Raw genomic sequence first — 23,199 nt, forward strand, 5'->3', positions numbered from 1 at the left:
TCTGGGTTCTAATCCTGTCCCTGTAACATGTCTGCTGTATGACCTTGAGCAAGTCACATAACTTCTCTGTGCCTCACTTATCTGTAAAATGGGGTTTAAGACTGTGAAGCCCAGTAAGAGTCATGGACTGTGTCCAACCCGATTGGCTTGTATTTACCCCAGAGCTTAATACAGTGCCTGCTATATAGGAAGAGCTTAATATCGCAATCATTATTTTTACTATCACTACTATTATTAATAAATACCATTAATGAAATGGAGCCTGTAATGTAGATTGGAGCTCTTTAATTCCATCTGATGCCACTACCAGGCAGGATTGTCCAGGACTCTAAAGAGTAGATGGCTCGCCTAGCAGCAGGAGGAACAGAAGCAGCTGGCAAGCTTCACGAGTGCAGCCAGGTCAGGGGTACTGTTGTCCCCCTCTAAGCAACCCAACAAACTGGCCCACAGCAACCAATCTGCTATAGGGGAGAGTCAAAAACCCCAGCAGCCTGAGCAGTATGGCAGATGGGAATGTCGTATGAGCGGATCAAGTGCTTTTGGCTGTCGATCTTTGTGATTCGGTGTCATTTTCAGGAAGCTTAAATGAGCCAGATGATCCCAGAATGTAACTCGAACCCTAGTCAGCCTCTTGGAGCACTTTCTGAACTCTCTGGGGCCGCTTGGGTTAGCTCAGAGTGAGAGTCTATAGGAGACAGGCCCAGGATAGGGGAGACATTGGGCTGAGCATATTCTGAAGCCCACGGGTCTCCCTCACCAAAGGGCTGTTCACAGTCCTGCCAACCAATCAATCCTTCAGTGCTTTTTAGCAAGTATTTAGTCTGTGCAGAGCACTGTACTTAAGCACATGGGAAATGGCAGTACAGTATTTGGCAGACAATCTCCATCCCCACAAGGAGCTTATAGTGTAGAAGGGGTGATGGACATTAAAATAATAGAGGAAATAGAGCATAAGGATATGTACATAAGAGCTGTGGGGCAGAGGGTGGGGTGGGTATCAAGTGCTTAAGGAGTAATAATAGTAATCATTATGGTATTTGTAAAGTACTTACTATGTGCCAAGCACTGTTCTAAGTGCTGGGGTAGATACAGGGTAATCAGGTCATCTCACATGGGGCTCACACTTTTAATCCCCATTTTACAGATGAGGTAACTGAGGCACAGAGAAGTTAAATGACTTGCCACAGGTCAGACAGCAGACAAGTGGCGGAGCCAGGATTAGAACCCACGTCCTCTGACTCCCAAGCCCGTGCTATTTTCATTAAGCCACACACAAGGGCGTAGGAACCGCCTTGGCATGCTCCTAAGGGGACTCCCTCAGGTCCCTGTGTCAGTTGGTGAAAGACCATGCCAAACTAAACAGAGCTCTCGAAGGAAACCATCCTACCTTTAGGTTGAATATTGTTCTTCAGTCAACCAATGGAATTTATTGAGCACTTAATATGTGCAAAGCACTGATCACTGGGCTTGAGAGTGTACAACAGAGTCGGTAGTCACACACCCTGCCTACAAGGAGCTAATAGAACAATCCAGCTGAGTAAAGACTAAATGAGGCCATTGATGAGGAGAGGTCGCAGACCATTCATCTGGTAAAAGAGTTATTCGGGGCTCTCTGAACAACGTCAATCAATGGTATTTATTGACCACTTACTGTCGGTTGAGCTCTCTACTAAGTGCTTGGGAGAGTACAACAGAGTCGATAGAAACAGTCACTGCCCACAGTGGGTTTACAGGCTAGAGGACATGGTGAACTTCCCCAGCCAGAATCATACCCTTCCCTCACTCCCAGTTAAGTAAGTTGGTCTTGTGCCAGGATGAATACATATAACTGCCTTCACTTGATTTTATTAGATTCAACAATCCGCTGCTCAGGGGACTCTGATTCTCTGCTTGGGTTACATTGAAAAATACTTTTTTTTGTTGTTTTGACCTACGTGGAGGGGGGGTTGGTTTTCACTGTCCCCGCAGCAGTTTTTAAAGGAGGGTGGGCTTGGGGGCTTTACCCGTGGTGGAATTCTGCAGCACTTACCTCTCTGGGGGTCTTAGAACTATGCTATCCATTGACTTGAAATGCAAAATAAGGTTGATTCCCGTCACACACTGGCAAGCGATAAAATAGAAACCTTGTGGACGTCGCTTCCTCAAACTCCCAGCAGCCCAGGCAAATGACAGCTCTTGCTTCTCGGTTTCTTCTAGTTCCTCAAACAAGTTTTATTTTTGTTCACAGTCAGACTTCCTGTATTCAGTGAGCAGCCTACCACCACCATGAACGGCAGCAACATTTGCTGTAGCTTTTTCACCATGTGGAAAAAAAGTAAAATATCAACCATGTATTACCTCAACCAAGATGCCAAACTATCTAACTTGTTTCAACAGGCAAGCAGCCCTACAACAGGAACGGCTCCCAGAAGCCAATCACGGCTGTCTGTCTGTCCATCCACTCAGGACATCTGTAGGTACGTGCCAAACAAATGATCCTATTCCGATGTCTGCTCTGTCCTCGTTCTGTATGTCCCCATTTCTAGCTCATGCTTCCGTTTGCCATTATTCACGGGTGATTTGCCGCGGGCTTATAACAGCTTGGGTGTTTCCATTTCATTTTCCTCTAGTTGATCTTTATTTACAAAGTCCAAGCTCGTGTCACTGTTGTTTTCATCTCTCTCTCTCTCTCTCTCTCCCTCTTTTTGCCATTGCTCTTTCCGTATCCCTTCCTCTCCCTTCCGCCTGCTGTTCCGTTTAGATCTGCCACCTTGCATGATGGGTCAGAAGATGGGTTTGAACATTCCACCCCTGTCATGCCGCTGACCCCTACTTTGAGGGAGTCTGGTAAGAAACGGTTGAAGCCGAGGGTTAGGCGGAGGAGAGAGGCTTCTCAGAGATGTGAGGATGCAGAAAAACAAAGAAAAGGGCAGGAAAAATGTACCCTGCCCTTCTCCAGTTCCAAGTGGATTGAGCGTCCCAAAGAGACATCTGATTCATCGTCCTCAGAGGAAAGTCAGTGGGCTCAGGTTAGAAGCAGAGCCCGAGGAAGGGTCAGAAGCACCCAAAGAGAGAGAAGGAGCCGTAATAAATCATCCAGGAAGCTAGAGGGGTCCCCCACTTCCAATGCTATTGAACTTGTCCCCCTGGGAGCCGGAGGGCAAAAGAAACAAGAGCCAGCTGGGCCTGAGAACTGTTCTTTAACACACCGAAGAACCAGCCGTACCAGGTGCAGAGATTGCGGTCTTCCTGTCCCCACGGGGTCTTGGCCGGCTAAACGTGCCTCGGGAAAAAATGGGAGCAATAAGGGCACACGCCACGGGAGAGATCTCCGGCCTCCGGCTTGTCTCGGACCAAGTGGCGTTATCCAGGAAGGCCTTTTGGAGAGGGACTCCGCCTCTGAGATGCGGGCAGTTCCAGATTGTGGAGGACCTGCCGATTTGGGGTCCCGGGGTCCCGACTCGGCTCCGAAGCTTCCTGTTATGCGGGATGACTGGTCTGATGGTTTAGAAGTCTGCAGGTCAGTTCCTGAATTGAGAAACCTGAATTTGCCTGAAGGAATCCCTTCTGAAATGTGAGAATGGCTGTGTTTGGTCCAGTAGGTATAGCCAGTAGGTCCTTGCTAAATGGTCCTTAAATGTCTGGTTTTGGAAGGGCCTGAGTGGTGTGGGAGGGAGGGGAGAAGGGGCAGAGGAGGGAGAAATGGAGGTAGGTTGCAGAAATGTTCAAATGGGGACATCCGCTTTGTCCGGGTGCAGATTCTGGTTAGAAAGGTCACTTGAAAGCAGACTATTTCCCATGATTTGAGATATCTGCACATTGAAAGTTTCTCCCATTTGACTGGCCACTTCCCCATCTCACATCCCAGTAAAGGAGGAGGGTGAGAAACCCAGTCCAGGGAAGGCCAGGAGGGGGTGGAAAGCCTGTCTCATCCGGCTCCTCCTCCTCCTGGTGAACTGGAGACCTCAGCAGTGCTCTAGAGGGACCCAACACTGTCACTAGCACTGTGGGGAGGGTATCCAGGGTTCTGGGTTCCTGCGATTGAGTGGGGAATGTCATATCCACAGCAGCAAGAATGGTGTAGTGAATATAGCCAGGGCCTGGGAGTCAGAAGGTTGTGAATTCTCATCCCAGTCCTGCCGCTTGTCTGCTTGTATGACCTGGGGCAAGTCGCTTTACTTTTCTGTGCTTCAGTTTATTCATCTTTAAAATGGCCATTGAGACTGTCAACCCCACATGGGACAGGGACTGTGTTCAATGGGACTTGCTCGTATCCACCCCAGCACTTAATACAGTGCCTGGAACATAGTAAGCGCTTAACAAATAGCAGAATTATGATTTTCATTATCAGGTGCTAATTTGTTCTGCAATTAGGAGGCTAGGCGGGGAAGTCTGGGGCTGAAAATGACATAAAACCAAGATATTCTCCAGGTCAGAGGTGCAAGGGGTAGGTAGCAGAGAACCCGGGAGAATGTGAATAATAATAACAATAATTCTGGTATTTAAGCACTGTTCTAAGCGCTAGGGTAAATACAGCCTAATCGGGTTCCACGTGGGGCTCACAATCTAAGTAGGAGTGAGAGTAGGTATTGAATCCCCCTTTTGCAGATGAGGGAACTGTGCCACAGAGAAGCAAGGTGACTTGCCCGAGGTCACACAGCAGTCATTTGGCGGAGCAGGATTAGAACGCAGGCCCTGCGACTCCAAGGCCTCTGCACTTTCCTCGCTGCTTTCAGCTACCACCACCAGCTATACACTGCTCTTTTCTCAACATGGGGTTCTTATCTTGCACTTTGACCAAACTGTAATTTATTTTTCTTGTGAATAGTCATACATTTTGCTAAATCCACTAAAAATCATTGCTACCGCGATATGTGCCCATGCCCTGTAAATGTAAGAAATCAAGACTTCTCTTAAACCTCTTGCAAATTTTATGCTGACCTCAACCATAAAAATTGTTTGGGAGTCTTTTTTATAAGTGGTAATTATATTTTAATCATCTGAAATGTCTTTGTTGTTTTTGGAGTTTTGGTTCTGTGCGAACATATTGTCTGCTTTCCAAAGCCAGAAGGGATTTAGGTCTGATCTGAAGGTGAATTTCCTGGACGGAAGTAGTGTTAACCAACAGAAAAAGTTAGCTAGGGTGACTGTGAAATATCTGTCTTCTTATTTTAAGAAGAGGATAGGTTCTTATCTGCCTAGGATGGTTTATATATGTCCCTACCTGAAGGCAAGGGTTTGGATTCAGTGAACCAGTGGATGGTGGGAGAGCCCGCAAAAGCACCACCATCAGGATTCCAGTCAAAATCTTTCACGGGTCTTCTTTCCCCTTGTGGATCTTCTCCACTGAGGGAGGTCGGGGTGCCGATGGTTCAGGGAAAAAGGAAGACGTTGTTTTCCACTTCGGGCCAGCCTTCCACTAACTTTACCATCTGGACCATGCAAGTTTGAACTGGAAGAGGAACAGGTAGATGAAATTATTTTCTTTTCCCATCAACTCCATGCCCTGGGGTTGCGCTTCCAGCATAGGGTGCTCCTCGAGTCTCCATTCATTCATTAATTCATTCAATAGTATTTATTGAGCGCTTACTATGTGCAGAGCACTGTACTAAGCGCTTGGAATGTACAAATCGACAACAGATAGACACAATCCCTGCCCTTTGACAGGCTTACAGTCTAATTGGGGGAGAGTCTCCACTTGTACAGTCCACTTTACTAAGTATTCCCACTGAATACTTGATCTGGAAGCCCATCCTACTGTCAAACGCTGCATGCAGAGACTTTGCACTGCTCCCCGGTTCCACTGCTAACCTTCTGTGAGCGTTGCAAGGACTCAGTGCAATTTTAAAAGGAATTAGGGGACCAGAAATGTTCCACAATTGGAACATTCAATAATAATAAGGTGTGTTTAACACTTACTATGTACCAGGCATTGTGCTAATCTGCTAAAGTAGATCAACGAATCGTATTTATTGAACCCTTACTGTGTGCAGAGCACAGTACTAAGCACTTGGAAGAGTACGGTATAACAGAGTTGATAGGCCCGTTTCCTGACCGCAATAGCTTGAAGTCAAGAGGGGATACAAGGTAACCAGACCAGAGTCCCTGTCCCACCTGGAACTTCCAGTCTACAGAGGTGGGAGAACTGCTGCTTAATCCCAATTTTCATATAAGGAATCTAAAGCACAGAGAAGTGAGGTGATTTTCCAAAAGTAATATGGCACGAAAATGGCAGAGATGGGATTAGCTCCCACATCTCTTGACTTCTGGTCCTGTTCTCTTTCCAGTAGGCAGCACTGCTTCTCTGCCAAAACACATTTACAAAGATTGTCATGCAGCCTTACTACCTCAGCACCTAACCCACCTCTTTAAGCATCAGAATGTCTACAAGGCAGGTTAGTATTTCAAAATTTGCACACCCCAAGTCAGGCAGTCCCCTGCCTACCACAGTGACTCCACAATAGAAGTCTTACAGAAGTCCTTTGAGTCTAGACAGGTTGGCCAGCAGTGGTGTGAATGGAGTGGTAGAGACCCCCTGCACTCCCACACAGCAACTGTCAAACAAGCTGAGCTGAGCCAAGGAGGAGTCAAACATAATAATATTAATAGTTGTATTTATTAAGCACTAACTATGTTCCAGGCACTGTTCTAAGCACTGGCGTAGATATAAGATAATCAGGTTGGATGCAGTCCCTGTCCTACATAGGGTTCGCAGTCTTAAAACATGTGCGTATGATCCCATGGAGAAAGTTCTAGCAGCAACTTCCCTTGTCCTCGGTATGAAAATAGGAGGCTTCCATTTCCTCAAGATGTGTTTTCTTTTATGAATATTAGCCTTTACCCTATTTAGATTGGGACAGAATGCCAACACTTGGTATGCTTTCTATTTACTGAGAAATATATGTGAATTAGAAAAAAGATTGCTTTGAAGAGAAACTGAATGAGAAGCAAAATGAGTGACCACCAGTGTTCCAACCTTGCAAGTTGAAGTAATAATTGCAGCTCTTGTTTCAGGAGCCTCGCTTTTCAAGAGTGTAGTTTTGTAGCAGAAAATGCTTTTGAACAGGTGAGACAAAATTCTCCCTGAAAGTCTCTGGAGAGCATGCACCTGAGAGATTAATTAGTTGATATTTACAATGGATTATGGTGGCTGACTAAGGAAGTAATGTTTTAAATATACATCAGTCTGTTACCAGGACTTTGCTAGTCAGTCAGCTCCTTGAGAGTAATTTTTGAGAAATTTTTTTTAACATATGAACAGTCATATTCAACTTTTGCTCAGTCTTTGTCAGTGTCAACATGGCTTTTATGCTACTTGGGTTTAATATAGATGCAGCATTCATTCATTCATTCATTCAATAGTATTTATTGAGCGCTTACTATGTGCAGAGCACTGTACTAAGTGCTTGGGATGAACAAGTCGGCAATAGATAGAGACAGTCCCTGCCGTTTGACGGGCTTACAGTCTAATCGGGGGAGACGGACAGAGCAGCAAGCATTCAGTAAATACTTTTAATACTTGCTGATGGGGAAAGCATTCAGTAAATACTTTTAATACTTGCTGATAGGGAAATCATAAACTGTAAGACCAAACTGGACCAAATAGAGGACTGTCCACGATAAAACATCCCTCTCTTTTGGTGTTTGTTCTTTTTTTCAGGCATCTCAATTCAGACATAAATCCCAATCACCACTTGTCTACGCTAAATCCTCTATGGGATTGCTGAGTGAGCCTTACAAATGCAGTTCAGTCATGTGTTCTGGCTTTCTCCTGCTTTCTCTTCCTCTTCCAACCAGGTGACAGGATTGTCATAGTTCAGGTTCCTAACTCTCTAGCAACCTGGATTAAGTCATCGGCATCAGAGAAATAAAGGGATAATGGCCTAGAGCAAAGAGCCTGATAATGTCAGGTAGGAAACCCCAGTTCTAATCCCAATTTTGGCGCTGGCCTTTGGGTAAGTCACTTAAACTCCCCTGGCCTGAGTTCCTTCATCTGTAAAATGGGAATAAGATACCCGTTCCCTATCCCTCCTAAATAGAGCATCCTGTGTGGGCCAGAGACTACCTGATCTGGTTATTCATTCATTCATTCATTCAATAGTATTTATTGAGCGCTTACTATGTGCAGAGCACTGTACTAAGCACTTGGAATGTACAAGTCGGCAACAGATAGAGACAGTCCCTGCCCTTTGATGGGCTTACAGTCTAATCGGGGAAGACAGGCAGACAAGAACAATGGCAATAAATAGAATCAAGGGGAAGAACATCTCATAAAAACAATGGCAACTAAATAGAATCAGGGTGATGTACATCTCATTAAACAAAATAAAATAAATAGGGTAATGAAGATATACAGTTGAGCGGACGAGTACAGTGCTGAGGGGGTGGGACGGGAGAGGGGGAGGAGGAGAGGGAAAGGGGGGAGAAGAGGGTTTAGCTGTGGAGCGGTGAAGTGGGGATAGAGGGAGCAGAGGGAAAAAGGGGGGAGCTCAGTCTGGGAAGACCTCTTGGACGAGGTGAGTTTTAAGTAGCGATTTGAAGAGGGGAAGAGAATTAGATTGTCTGAGGTGAGGAGGGAGGGCATTCCAGGACCGCGGGAGGACATGGCCCAGGGGTCGACGGCGGGATAGGCGAGACCGAGGGACAGTGAGGAGGTGGGCGGCAGAGGAGCGGAGCGTATGGGGTGGGCGGTAGAAAGAGAGAAGGGAGGAGAGGTAGGAAGCGGCAAGGTGATGGAGAGCCTTGAAGCCTAGAGTGAGGAGTTTTTGTTTGGAGCGGAGGTTGATAGGCAACCACTGGAGGTGTTTAAGAAGGGGAGTGACATGCCCAGATCGTTTCTGCAGGAAGATGAGCCGGGCAGCAGAGTGAAGAATAGACCAGAGCAGGGCGAGAGAGAGGAAGGGAGATCAGAGAGCAGGCTGACACAGTAGTCTAGCCGGGATATAACAAGAGCCTGTAGCAGTAAGGTAGCCATTTGGGTGGAGAGGAAAGGGCGGATCTTGGCGATATTGTAAAGGTGAGACCGGCAGGTCTTGGTAACGGATCGGATGTGTGGGGTGAACGAGAGAGATGAGTCAAAGATGACACCGAGGTTGCGGGCCCGAGAGACGGGAAGGTTGGTCGTGCCATCCACGGTGATAGGGAAGTCTGGGAGAGGACCGGGCTTGGGAGGGAAGATGAGGAGCTCAGTCTTGCTCATGTTGAGTTTTAGGTGGCGGGCCGACATCCAGGTGGAGACATCCTGGAGGCAGGAGGAGATGCGAGCCTGAAGGGAGGGGGAGAGGACAGGGACAGAGATGTAGATCTGCATGTCATCTGCGTAGAGATGGTAGTCAAAGCCGTGAGAGCGGATGAGTTCACCGAGGGAGTGAGTGTAAATGGAGAACAGAAGAGGGCCAAGAACTGACCCTCGAGGAACTCCAACAGTTAAAGGATGGGAGGGGGAGGAGGCGCCTGCGAAGGAGACCGAGAATGACTGGCCAGAGAGATAAGAGGAGAGCCAGGAGAGGACGGAGTCCGTGAAGCCAAAGTGAGATAAGGTATGGAGGAGGAGGGGATGGTCGACAGTGTCAAAGGCAGCAGAGAGGTCAAGGAGGATTAGAATGGAGTAGGAGCCATTGGATTTGGCAAGAAGGAGGTCATGGGTGACCTTAGAGAGAGCAGTCTCGGTAGAGTGGAGGGGACGGAAGCCAGATTGGAGGGGGTCCAGGAGAGAATGGGAGTTAAGGGATTCTAAGCAGCGAGTGTAGAAGACACGTTCTAGGATTTTGGAAAGGAAGGGTAGTAGGGAGATAGGGCGATACCTACCCTAGTGTCTAACACAGTGCTTGGCACCTAGTAAGTGCTTCATAAATAAGGAATAAGTTGTTATTCTAGGAAAAAGGAGGGAGACAAAGAGAGACCTATGTAGAGGTTTCAGATGGAAAAGATACATATGTCTAGAGACCCAGGTATCTACTAACCAGACTGAGGCAGACAGACCTCCTTAGCATAGACCAGCTGCAGCAGAAGTAAGAGAAACTGCAGCTGCTGCTAGATATTCCCTGCACAGGGGATTATCTGGTGCTTCCACCTCCACTTTCTCTAGGCTATCAGACAGAAACTCGAGTAAAGACAGCTGCACCTGGATTGGCTTATCTTCTCCGGATGCTACTGGGCAGCTGGGTTCCAGGTGATGACCCCTGTGTGGGTAAGGATGTATGACTCGGATGGAATATGTATGTGTTCAAGGATGGGTGGGGGCCTGAGAGGCCAGTAAGAGGCCCTGTCCCCTTTTTCTTCATCCCCAGGAACCAGCTCTGTGTTCTGCTCCTACTCGATGCTGGACTTGGACCCTGGAAGAGGCCTAGGGACAAAATACTACTGATATAATTACAATAATAACAGTGATTGCATTTGTTAGACACTAACTCTGGGTCAAGCACTGGGGAAGATACAAGATAATGAAGACAGACACGGTCCCTGTCCCAAGTGGAATTCACTAGTAGCAGGGAGAACCTGTAGTGAATCCCCATTTTACAGAGGAGGAAACAGCCTTGAAGAAGTTAAGTGACTTAGGGTAGACAGCAGAGCTAGGATTAGAACCTGGGTCCTCTGACTCCCAGGCCAGTGGTCTTTATACTAGGACTTGCTGTTTCTCTAAGAAGGGAGAAGGAAAGGAGAAGCTTCTTCAGGAATAGTTTAACTGCTGTCTTTCACCTTGAGACTAGAGAACTGCAGCAAGCAGGAGGGGATTAAAGCAGGCAGAAGAGTGCAGGGGGCTTTCACTGTAGGGACCCAACCTTCCCCCCTCCATAAGCAGCATTGCCTAGTGAAAAAGCATAGGACTGGGAGTAAAGGAGGCCAGAGTCCTCATCCTGGCTCTGCAATTTGTCTTCTGTGTGACTTTGGGCAAGTCAATTGACTTCTCTGAGCCTCAGTTTTGTCATCAGTAAAATGGGGGATTAAATATCTGTTCTCCTCTCTAAGGCTCTGAGACCCACGTGGGACATGGACTGTATCCAATATGATTATCTTCTATCTATCCCAGTGCTTAGTACATAGAAAATGCTTAAAAAATACCACAATTATTATCATTTTATTGGTATTTGTTAAGTACTTACTATGTGTTTATTATGTGCCGGGCACTGTACTAAACCCTAGGCTAGAAATGAGTTAATCAGGTTGGATACAGTTCCTGTCCCACAGAGTGTTCACAGTTTTCCCCATTTTACAGGTGAGGTAACTGGGGTACAGAGAAATTCAGTGACTTGCTCAAGGTCATGCAGCAGACAAGTAGCGGAAATGGTACTAGAATCCAGGTAATCTGACTCCCAGGCCTGTGCTCTTTCCATTCGGCCACACTGCTTCTTATAAACAGTAATAGACATATCACCTGTGGTAATCTCCAAGATAGTGGGATGATTAGAGATGGCAGCCCTGAAAGTAACAAATTCACTTTGCTTCATCTGTAGATGCCATGGATATCCATCAAACATCTAGCCCTACAACATAGAAAGCAAAGCAAAGTGTGTGAGGAATGGAACTATCAGGTGAAGACAGCAGGAGTGGCCCTCATCCTCACCCCCCGGTCTCTGCGTATCTCACTCTTCTCAAATTGAATGGAAAATGTCCTCCGATATTTATTTTAATAACAGCTGAGAGAGTAGGTCTGAGTAATGAGCAAAGCTGGCTGCCAGCCAGAAATCGATTTGAGTTTTCCCATGAGAGGAGATGCACAGTAAAGCTTTCAATACTATTTTTCATACTTGACAGGGCCAAACTTGGGATCAGTAACCCCAGTGATAAAATGGGAAAAGTGGGGTACGATATTTGCCCCTGGAAGTGTGACTGTGAGTTATTTCAGGCTCTAAGGATTTTTTTTATCCTCCCCCTCAGAGGGAACATTCAATTTCTGCCTTGAACAGCATTGCCCTGGGAAGACTCAGGTGTTTGCAATGTATTCAATTAAATGTAGGTTCACAGTGGATCAAATAAAGTACCTGGAATTATTAGATACTTAATATCCTTCCAGAAACCATTTTTTTCTCTTGATAAACCAACATTAATCGAAATTTAAACCAAATATGCAAGAAGTAACATGGCCTAGTAGAAAGAGAAAAGGACTGGAATTCAGGGGACCTGGTTCTAATCCAGTTCTCAAATACCACAATTATTACTATTTCTTGTGAAGAAGAAGCCAGGAGTTGGTCAAAATTTTAAAAGGATATAATCTTTTGGGAGAATATCTCTCCCTTCTCCAGTCCATACTTCTCTCAGTTGCCCGAATCATTTTTCTGAAAAACATTTAGCCCACACTCCTCCAAAGCCTCCCATGGTTGTCTATCCACCACCACGTCAAACAGAAATTCTTTACCAGTGGATTTAAGACATTCAGTCGGCTCTCCCCCCGACCTAACCTTACTATTCTCCACTACCACCCAATCCACATAATCAGCTCCTCTAGCATCTACCTATTCCCTGTATTTTAGCCTCATCTGTCCCGCTACTGAGCCTTTGTGCCCACTCTCCCTCAAGCCTGTCCCTCCCTCCTGCTTCCTTCCAACAGCCTATCGCTCTCCCACCTTTCAAATCCGCCTAAAAACACATCTCCTCCAAGAGGCCTTTCCCATCTAAACACTTAATTTCCCCTCTCCTCCCTCCTCTCTGTGACAACCGTCAACTTGGCTGTGTACTAATTAAGCACTTTGTTCCTCACCCCAGCCCCACAATTATATCATGTAAATATTCTTATATTCTATTTCCCCTATACATCTATTTTAACGTCTACCTCCTCTTGTAGACGACAAAATCCTCGTGGCCAGGAATTTCATCTACAAATTCTGTCTTATTGTACTTTCTCAAGAGTTTAATACAATGCTCTGCCCACCGTAAGAACTCAATCAATACCACCGATTGATTTAATTGAGTAAGTCTGACATTCTAGTTTTCACCTTATAATTTTCAAGACAGGGTCTTGTGTGTTGTCTTTGGGAATAAATTGGTCTAGGCATGGCACTGGTCGAAGTAATGCTGATTATCAATTACTGGTACCAATCTCAATTGTAAAATCTCTTGGCGGAGTGGAATGATTAATTGCCACTTTATTCTGTTTCAGTCAAAGTAATTACTGGGATAAGATTTCAGCCTGCTTTCCATAGACAACTTATTTTATAAACTTCCTTCTTGTGATGTGCAATAGAAAAACATAAAAGGTTGTGTTAAGGTGGGCTATTTGGAGGAGGAGGTTACATATTTCTCCAGAACATTTACAGCAGTTCAGCTGAAATAATTCAGAAGGAAACAAATGAGAGGGCTGGTTTTATCCAGAGAGCTGCACAATTCTCCATGTTCCTTTAACTATTTAAAACTCTTTTCAATTGAGTGCTTACTGTGCACAGCAAGCATGGCTCAGGGGAAAGAGCACGGGCTTGGGAGTCAGAGGTCATGGGTTCGAATCCCAGCTCTGCCACTTCTCAGCTGTGTGACTTTGGGCAAGTCACTTAACTTCTCTGTGCCTCAGTTACCTCATCTGTAAAATGGGGATTAAGATGGTGAGCCTCACGTGGGACAACCTGATTACCCCGTATCTACCCCAGTGCTTAGAACAATGCTCTGCACATAGTATGCGCTTAACAAATACCAACATTATTATTAGTAGTAGTAGTAAGTGCTTGGGAGAGTATATATAGGGTAATTGTCTCAGATAAATTATGGGCATTTAAGAAAAACATGGGAGAAATTAGAAATCAAAATCCTAGTAGATGAAAAGACACTCAGGCCCAGCATGGAGAGCAGAACACTGAATAATAGTAATCGCAGGAATAGCTTTTCTTCTCATTCATAGTGTGTAGTACAACTGTTTTCCTATTCATGTAAATGTTTCTTTCCACAATGAGTTTTAGGAGGTCGGTGGCCTATATAAAATGCCTCATCAGAGAACCAAAAGAAAACCAGGAGCTTATACAAAAGCACCAAATGTGGAAAGCAAATCGAATTGTGAAGGGAGAGAATGTGGAGAAATTATGCTTCCTGTTTGGCTGTTCTCCTTGTCATGTCACATTAGAAAATTTCAGGAGATACAAAAGGTATTTGGGATATATGCAGGGTCAAAATATACTATCAGAAGGAGAACTGGGGCTGTTAAATGGTTCACCTTAACTGTAAGGATGGATGGAAGAAGGACAGAGCTTTAATTATGCATGGGGAGGGCATGGACTGCCTGCCTCCCCTCTGACTCCACCCCCAGTGAACTAAATGTCTCGTGCCGGGGGACTTGATAGGGGTGGTGGGGTGAGGGGTTGGTGGGACCGGAAAAGAAAGGGAGGAGGAGGAGGAGAAGCAGCGGTGTGGCCTAGTGGAAAGATATCATGTCCGGGAGTCAGAGGACCTGTGTGCTAATCCAGGTTCTTGCTACTTGCCTTCTGTGTGACCTCAGGCGAGTCGCTTGACCTCATAGTGTCTCAGTTTTTTCATCTGTAAAATGGGGAATCAATACCTGTTCTTTCTCCTACTTAGAGGTGCCCAGCGAGTATAAAGGTCTCTAAAAGTTTACTGGATCTCAGGAATATCTGATGAGTTTCCACTACTCTGGCACTGTTGGTTTACTAGAAAAATCAGTCGGCAGAGTTCAGCTGTAGCACACACCGTAAGCTGAAAACATGAAATGACATGTCATAACTTATTTCCAAGGTGACAGTTCTCTGTATTAGAATAAGCTTATCAGGAAGACCAGCATTGAGACTAAACGCCCAGGCCACCCCCCATATTGCCTACTGCACCTTGTTTTGTTTCTAATTTTGTGTTGCACGCCTTGAAATAAACAGCTCTCTATTGCATTAAAATTTGGTTAGGGTTATTCGTTTTTAAAATGGATTTTATCTTCCCTCTTCAGATAAAGGCAACTGATTCAGAGACACAATGGAAGGACAACACTGACTGAGGAGATTTGAAATGATTATATTCTGCATGCATAATTAATACATTTCATCGACACTGGGTGGAGAGGCAGAAGGACACCAATTCATCATTTAGATTATTTTACAGCCAAAAAAAGTAATCTGGGCAAGATAGAAAAAGATCAAAAGGGCGATCAAAAGATGAGGAGACCGAATGAAGGATGGGCTTTGAGACAGAGACAGCAGACATCGCTTTAAGGGGTAAAGTTCAGGAATGCTATTGAAGAGCAGGCCATAGAAAATGTCAAAGGCCGTTGCCATTTAGCTGGAAAATATAGGAAAAAAACTAATTCCAACAAAAGGCTAGATGTGTTCTCTCCCTAACATGCCCAAAGGAAAAGACAGAAAAATCAAAATGAACAAGTTCAAAATTTTATACCTGGAACACACAACCTCATATAAACCCACAAAAATGATTGACGGAAGGAGGAGTTTTAGCAACCGAAAGTCCACTCGCTTACATTATGATTTAATATGCTAAGAATTTTGAAAGGCTGGTCTGGCAAATGGAACTCCCAAAGTCCTTATTTTTAAGTTTTTATTCTTTTTTTTCCTTCATTCAAATTCAAAAATATATTTAAGGGAAAATGTAGGTACACCCGTGGTGTTAATTAAGCACCTCCAAGTTCTCCGCATCAAAAAGTAGGAGCCGGTTGTAAAGAGCTCAATTTGCTCATAGTTGGAAAGGCTTATAAAGCCAGAACCAGGGGGTTGTGTGGAGGAGAAGGCTGTGTAAATGAGAATACCATGGTGACTTGCATGTGCTGACATGCAGTTTATGTCAACTGCAATTCCAACAGTGCTGAAATTACACGCCTTTTAAAATGTGGATGAACTGACTGCAGGCTGAAATCCTGCTCAGGCAACAAATAGCTCATCTCCTCCCTCTCTTGCCTTTCTTCTCCCTTCCTTTACAGAGACTCTAATGTCTCCTCCATTCTGAAAAAGCTGTTACTTTAAATGATCCTGTTCCCCAACTATCACCACACAGACGCCAAGTCTTTCCTCAGCCACATTTCTCTAACCCACCATCCTCATTGAGCTACCGTTGCTCCTTTAAGTTGTTTTCTAACTTCCTCCAATCTGGCTCCTCCTGAGAATTCTTCTCGCTGAATCTTCTCTTGAAAAGGTCTCTAGCATCTTTCTCATGGTCTAATCCCACAAGGCTAGGACTTTGACCTCGGTTCAGGGAGGAGGATCGTTAGGTCAATGAATCAATGGTATTTATTGAGCGCTTTTAGTCCAGACACTGGACTAAGCTTGGGAATAGTACAACACAGTAAGTAGAGAAGACTCCTGCCCTCAGGTTGCTTCCTGTTCTACTGGGGAGCACTGGCCCAAAGAAAGCATCATGAATCTGAATCTTGTGGTGGACCACAGAGTGCTCTGAGGTTTTACCGAATGGGGGGGTCAAGGAAATGGACTGCATCTTGTGAGCCAACTGCAGATTGGGGAAGAGGGGAAGGGGCAGGGCTCTGGAACAGCAGGCTTGGGGCAGATTCCAGGGGTTTTCCCATAAACCAATCAGTCTCAAAGGTGACTTGAGATCAGTGGGCAGGGTGGGGGGCGGAGGAATGGGAAGCCAAACCTTCTGCCATTTTATCCAGCTGACAGACCCAATATCTTCCATTTCTAACAAGTCCTGACTTCTCTTCCTGCTCCCGTTGGGAATGTGTTAGTAAGTGGGGGCAGAAATCAACAGTATTGTTTATGCACTTTCTTCCTCTCCACCATTTTCTCACACTATTCCCCACCTATTGCTATTTTATCAAGCATTAGAGGAACACCTCTGGACATCTGGTGGGCTTCGATCAATGTCTAATAAATTCATTCTAGGCCTGAGGCATAACGCCGCCACTGTTTTATCTGCAGTTTTATTCTGAGCCAGCTATTTGCAAGTGTCTGTGATGGCGAACAGTGGTTAACAGCTGGTAAGAGATCAGCTTGTGAAACCAAAGCTTCTGTGCTGTGTCACGTGCCTGTTTACAACTGTGAGAAGCAGCGTGACTTTGTGGAAGGATCCCGGGCTTGGGAGTCAGAGATCATGGGTTCTAATCCCAGCTCTGCCACTTGTCTGCTGTGTGACCTTGGGGAAGCCGCTTAACTTCTCTGTGCCTCAGTTCCCTCATTGGTAAAATGGGGATTAAGACTGTGAGCCCTATGTGGGACAACCCGATTACCTTGTATCTACCCCAGCACTTAGAACATTGCTTGGCATATAGTATGCGCTTAACAAATATCGTCTTTATTACTAAGTCCCGCTCTTAGTTGCCCACCTCTCAGAATTGCTAGGGGCAAGGAGTTTCCACCTCCGAGGGCAGAGCGATCATTTTCATCTTTACAATTTTTCAATCCCAGCCTCATTTACCCCAGGTCTCTGACAAGCAGGAGTTAAAGGGCTGAGATTGTGCCCATTCTGAGTATCTTCCATCTTGCCCAGGAACTGGTACAGTGCACTTAAATATCGCAATTATTATAATTACAAAGACAGCCACTCCCTACCCCAGCCCCATTTTTTTCCCTGCAAAACTCCTGCTCCCTTTTCCCACACCCTCACACCTCACACCTAGGCTTCTTCTTATCCTCGTGAGAGAACAAAATGGGTTATTAAATCAGTAGTGCGTATAGCCCCACCATAGTAAAAGGAATCTTAAAAGCAAAGTTGGTTCCCGAAGACTTATCCCAGATTCAGACAACGAGCTTGCCATTCACTTTAAGGTATTTCATTTTCATTTCACAAGTTTGTTTTGTGGTGTGAAGTGAGAAAGTAGTGCTTCCGAAGGCACGGGGAGTCAATCTGGCCACCATCTGTAGAGCATTCCTGTGCAGTAACTAGCCATCTCCTAGTGACCCAAGGTATAACGCATTTCAGGAGAGAAGGAGTGAGGCCTAGTGGAAAGAGCAGGGGCCTGGGAGTCCGACAAACAAGATCCTACTCCCGGTTCTGTCAAGTGCTTGCTCTGTGACCTTAGGCAAGTCACTAAACTTCTCTATACCTCAGTCCTCAACTGGAAAATGGGGATTAAATACCTCTTCTCCCCATACTTAGACTTGAGCATCATGTGAGACAGGGACTGTGTCAAACCTGATTAACTTCTATCTATCTCAGTGCTTAGAGCAACGCTTGACAAATAGTAAGCGTTTTACAAATGCCACAGAAAAGAAAAAAAGCCAATCTTTGAGGAGAGTGGACTAAAGTGTAACCAGTCATCCAGCTTTATTCCTGTCTGGCTCCTGTCCACAAACTTTATATCCAGAATTTTAAAGTGCTCAGTCACTTAATACAGTGCTCTGCAAGTAGTAAGTGCTCCACAAATACAATTGTTTGACTGATTTTCAGCACTCAGTTTCCCTCTGGTGAAACTCTTGCCATGGACTTTTCTGGTCCAGAAGCCTTGGTGAAAGGGCTTCGGGAAGGAGAAACAGTGTTTCTGGAGAAATCGTGAGGGTGTTACTCCAGAGAAATGCTTTAAGTCCAGGCTGACTTCTGAGTTTGGACAGGACTAATTCAGAACTGATCCTCTGGTATCTCCCACAGCACTTAGTACACAGCTGTTGATTCTCTTTTTCACTGCAGATCAAAGCTTGCTAGATTTCCCTTGTTAGGCAGCTAGGAGTGTCAAATTGTAAACTCTTGGATGGAGTCTCAAATGCAAATGAATCGGTTGTAAATGGATGTTTTGTAAAATAAAATTAAGAAAAAATTTATCTGCCCTCCTGAGTTCCTGTGCTGCCCATCTGTTTCATCTTTATATTTATTTAGGACCCATCAGAGCAATTGCCGGGAGTTAAGACAGTGTGATTCTAGCGAAAACAAAAAACAAGTTTTCTCTTCTGCCTTATAACGCAGGATATTCTTCCTTACCTACATTTACAACACCTGAATTCTAATTATTGGGTGAAAAAGGTACCAAAACAATGGGGGCATAAAATAATAAAAATAACTGTGGTATTTGTGAAGTACTTACTATGTGCCAGGCACTCTAACTGGATACAAGCAAATCATATTTGGACGCAGTCCCTGTCCTACGTGGGTCTGGCAATCTCAATCATAACTATGCTTAAGACACAGGGCATGGCTATGAAATCCCTTCCCTGAGATCTCTTTTCAGTTGGCAAAAATGGTAAAATTTTCATTATTGTATTACAATTTCTCATTCTTCCAATATGCTTTATATAAAGCGTTTCAATTGAATAATCATTTTATACTTTTCTGACACCTTATTTTTGAGGTAGAGTTCGTATTTTTGCTTTTAAAACTATTTAGCACCATTCTGACAATGTGTAGAAAAAAAAACCAACCTCTTGGGATCCCACTTGATTTGGATAATTTGAAAATGGCTCAAAATACTGAAACCTATAAAATAGGTTATATGGAATGGGAATAAAAATAGATAAAGTTCATTTTTCCCACAGGAAGTGGCTTTAATTTCAGAAGAAAATGATGTGTTTGTGTGTGTGTATGTTTGTACTTTTGCAGTTGAAGCTGGTATATGTAAACAACATTATTTATAGGTACCGGCTTCATTTGAATTGACACTGCAAGTACTTATTAGCAGGGCTAAGACATGCAGCCAACTTCAACTTTGGAAAATTTGATCTGCTAATCCAGAATGTATGCTAAAAATGTTTCTCTCTTTTTTCTTTTTTTTTTTTTTAAGGTCCATGAAAGTAACAGAGATCCAGCAATTCAACCTCTGAAATTGTGGTTTTTTCCAACTTGGGTTTTTCATGACAGGGCTTAACCTGTGTATTTTTCCATTTTTGAATGGCTATGGTTCTTAATGAAAACCCCAATGTCACATGGTGCAAAACCTTTAAGATCGTGTCCATTGCCAGAAGCGATTGCGCCTTTAAGTGTCACTAACAGGCAGGATTTTGATTAGACCAAGAAATATTCAGATTTTCATCTTACGCTTTCCTTTGTAACCTTTACTTCTCCTGCTGATGGTCTGTCTGGAAACACTGATTTATTCTGTGAGACCTTTTTTTTCCATCGCTGAGGCTGGGTTGAATTTCCTCAAACTGTGAGCCACATTGAGATAGAGAGAGGTGTTCCCTGGAGTTGGGAGCTGGAGGGGAGGGAGGAACATTTGATTTACATTTTTGCTTTGGCCACTAAAGGGGTTGGAGCCAAATGGGTGCTGGGGAATGTGCCTGGCCATAGTTGCGTAGTGCAGGACACTTGTGCCTGAAAGTTCTGGCTTGCCTGTGCCCGTTCTGTGCCTGGAGAATTGCAGGGATGCAGGCGATTTGGGGGATCCTGGCACTTCTTTTGAGACAAAGGAAGCCCCTTGGTTTCTCTACTGAAGGAAATGGAAAGCCCTACTAAAATCATATCTCCAGGAAGCCTTCCTTGACTAATCCCTCATCTCCATCACCCATCTCTCCCCCACCCTACGCTGTATCACATAAACACGTGGGTCCTCACCTGCTAAGCACTTAGGAACGTCACCCCACAACAGCACTTATGAGCATAATGGTTACACCTGTTGCTTCTTCCAAATGGTAAATTTTATTTTAGTATCAGTCTCCCTGTCTAGATTGTATGCTCCTCGAGGTCTGGGAGAGTGTCTACTTACTCTCTCATAGTCTGCCAAGTGCTCTGCATAGAGTAAGTGCTCATTAAATTGGTAGAATAAGTGCTTATTAAATACTACTGATTGTGCGTATACTCATATACATTCTTTACATATAGAGCAGCGCAGCCTAAGGGATAGAGCACCGGCCTGGGAGTCAGAAGGACCTGGGTTCTAACCTCGGCTCCACCACGACTCTGCTGGGTGACCTTGGGCAAGTCACTTCACTTCTCTGGGCCTCAGTTACCTCATCTGTAAAATGAAGATTAAGACTGTGAGCCCCATATGGGACAGGCACTGTGTCAAACCTGATTAACTTGTATCTACCCCAGAACTTAGTACAGTGGCTGGCCTATAGTGAATGTTTAACAAATACTAATAAAAAATATATAATTCTGATTATGAGGTGTTTTGAGAATTCATGTTATTTAACCCTTGGCTCTCAGTAAGCAATAGAAGAATTTTGTCTTTACTGTAGCTAAGATTCTGAAAATTCTCTTATTACTATAGATGTTCCAGTTCCATATTTATCAGGCTGTTCAGTTTTATATGAGAAGTTGAGTCCTGAAGACAAATGTCCTCTGTTCACACTTCTTTATTTTGAGGTTGGGGAAGTTGAGTTTCAATTCCTGTGGCTTATTTTGCAGATGACCGTTTTTGCATCCATTTTGTTACCCTGAGTGATTGCTCTTATACAATGTTCCTTTCCACTTGCAGTTTTATGTTATCTAAAAAATAGGTTAATAGGGGCAGTAATACTCCCCACCTTCATAGGTCTGGCAACGGGACTCAGATGATTCATATTAATTATTATCCTGTTAAAAGGTTTTCATGGACTATCTGTCAACCAGGTAATCAAGACACTGCCTAGAGATTTTCGATTATAGGACATACTGATTCAAACCAAGATTTGAAATTCTACCTTAGAGTAGGATTGCAATGGAATAGATTGCAAATGTTGGATTGCAGTGGAATAGAAAAAGCGATTTCAGATCACCAAAGACAGCCCACCCTGAAGACTGCTTAGAGTGTCTTTCAGAAACTGACTTATGCTGTGCTTAGATCCAGGGATGTAAAAGTTAATAACAGGATCATGGATGTGTGACTTGGTCCAGTGACTGTGTGGATTCTCCCCTCATCGGTGGAGGGGCAGAGTCAGTTTCAGAAGATAAATGAGCAAGGCAATCGCCTCAGGGTGTAATAATAATAATAACGGCTTTTATCGATAAAAGGCAGTCAGAATGGACACGAGGCCTGTCCCATTTGGGATTTACAGACAGAGGGAAAGAGAACAGGTATTTTATCCGCATTTTTACAGATGAGAAAACCAAGGCCCAGAGAAATTATATGACTTGCTCAAGTTCACCCAGCAGGCAAGAGACAGAGCCAGGACTAGAACTGGGACTAGAACGCAGGCCTTCTGACTCCCAGCCCTGTGTTCTTTCCACTAGGTCACTCTTCCTCACTATGCAACATCAGTAGATTTGGCTTCAACAGGGACCTGGAAGGGAAATGTAATAACTCTGGAACAAGGGTGAAGTCAGGGGGTTCCCCCCTGGAGAAACACCCTTGATCTTTGGGTTTTCTTGGTGTATGCTCTTGGGTAAGTCATTTAACTTTTCCGTGCCTCAGCATCTTCAACTACAAAATAGGAATTAGATAACTGTTGTCCCTCTCCATTAGATTGTGAATCCCATGTGGGACAGGGACTGTGTCTAATCGGATTGTGTTGCATCTACCCCACCGCTCATCACAGAGCTTAAAGTGCTTACAATAACCACGGTTATGCATTACAGTATTTTGCTCTGTTGGGTGCAAACGTAGCCGAACATAGTAATGCCCTACGAAATGACGGGGAGTAGTGAATGTCCAAAACCACTTCTGGGTCGGAATACAAGGTGGTGGATGCCGGAGGGAATGATGAGAAGCAGCATGGCTCAGTGGAAAGAGCACGGGCTTTGGAGTCAGGGCTCATGAGTTCGAATCCCAGCTCTGCCACTTGTCGGCTGTGTGACTGTGGGCAAGTCACTTAACTTCTCTGTGCCTCAGTTCCCTCATCTGTAAAATGGGGATTAAGACTGTGAGCCCCACGCGGGACAACCTGATTCCCCTATGTCTACCCCAGCGCTTAGAACAGTGCTCGGCACATAGTAAGCACTTAACAAATACCAACATTATTATTATTATTATTTATTGAGTGCTTATTGTGTGCAGAGCTGCAGTACATATTGGTCATCCCTCTGCATGGACTGACAGGGAGGCAAGACTACAGAGAGAAAAGGTTGGGAGGAATGAAATTGAGGAGTATGTGGCTTTGGTGGACTCTAACTTTTCTCCATTTCCTACAATTCCCCTAACGGGACAAATGACTAGCAGTGAGAATGACTGAAGTAAGGATTTACTCTGGAAGATGAATTATTACACGTCCCCTAAAAAAAAAAAATCAAACATTTATGCTTAGGAAGGGTGTTTGATTTCACTGGCAGCTTAATTCAGACATCAAGAAGGGTCAGTCCCAAAATAATGAAACAAATTTTATTAGATAAACCTCCATGATTTTATCAAGCAGATACTCCCCCTCCATATTATGGTTATTATTAAGGGAGAGAAATGTAAGAGCTTTCAGAGGAACACAAAGTCTTTCTGATCTTCTGTAAAACTTACTTTAAAATTCTTGAACTGAAAGTCTCTCTCTAACACTACCC

The 23,199-nt window shown here is 44.5% G+C and overlaps 1 protein-coding gene across 2 annotated transcripts in view; it reads left to right on the plus strand.

Annotated features, from left to right (window-relative positions):
- MARCHF1 (membrane associated ring-CH-type finger 1) overlaps positions 1 to 23,199 on the plus strand; it is a 495,472-nt gene that overhangs the window by 427,387 nt on the left and 44,886 nt on the right. For both annotated transcript variants that reach the window (XM_029076521.2, XM_001507921.5), the window contains exon 4: positions 2,377 to 2,456. In XM_029076521.2, coding sequence (XP_028932354.1) covers positions 2,377 to 2,456 — 80 coding nt within the window. The remainder of the gene's footprint in view (positions 1 to 2,376; positions 2,457 to 23,199) is intronic.

This window comes from Ornithorhynchus anatinus, chromosome 12 (genome assembly GCF_004115215.2).
Source record: "Ornithorhynchus anatinus isolate Pmale09 chromosome 12, mOrnAna1.pri.v4, whole genome shotgun sequence".
Classification (NCBI taxonomy): domain Eukaryota; kingdom Metazoa; phylum Chordata; class Mammalia; order Monotremata; family Ornithorhynchidae; genus Ornithorhynchus; species Ornithorhynchus anatinus.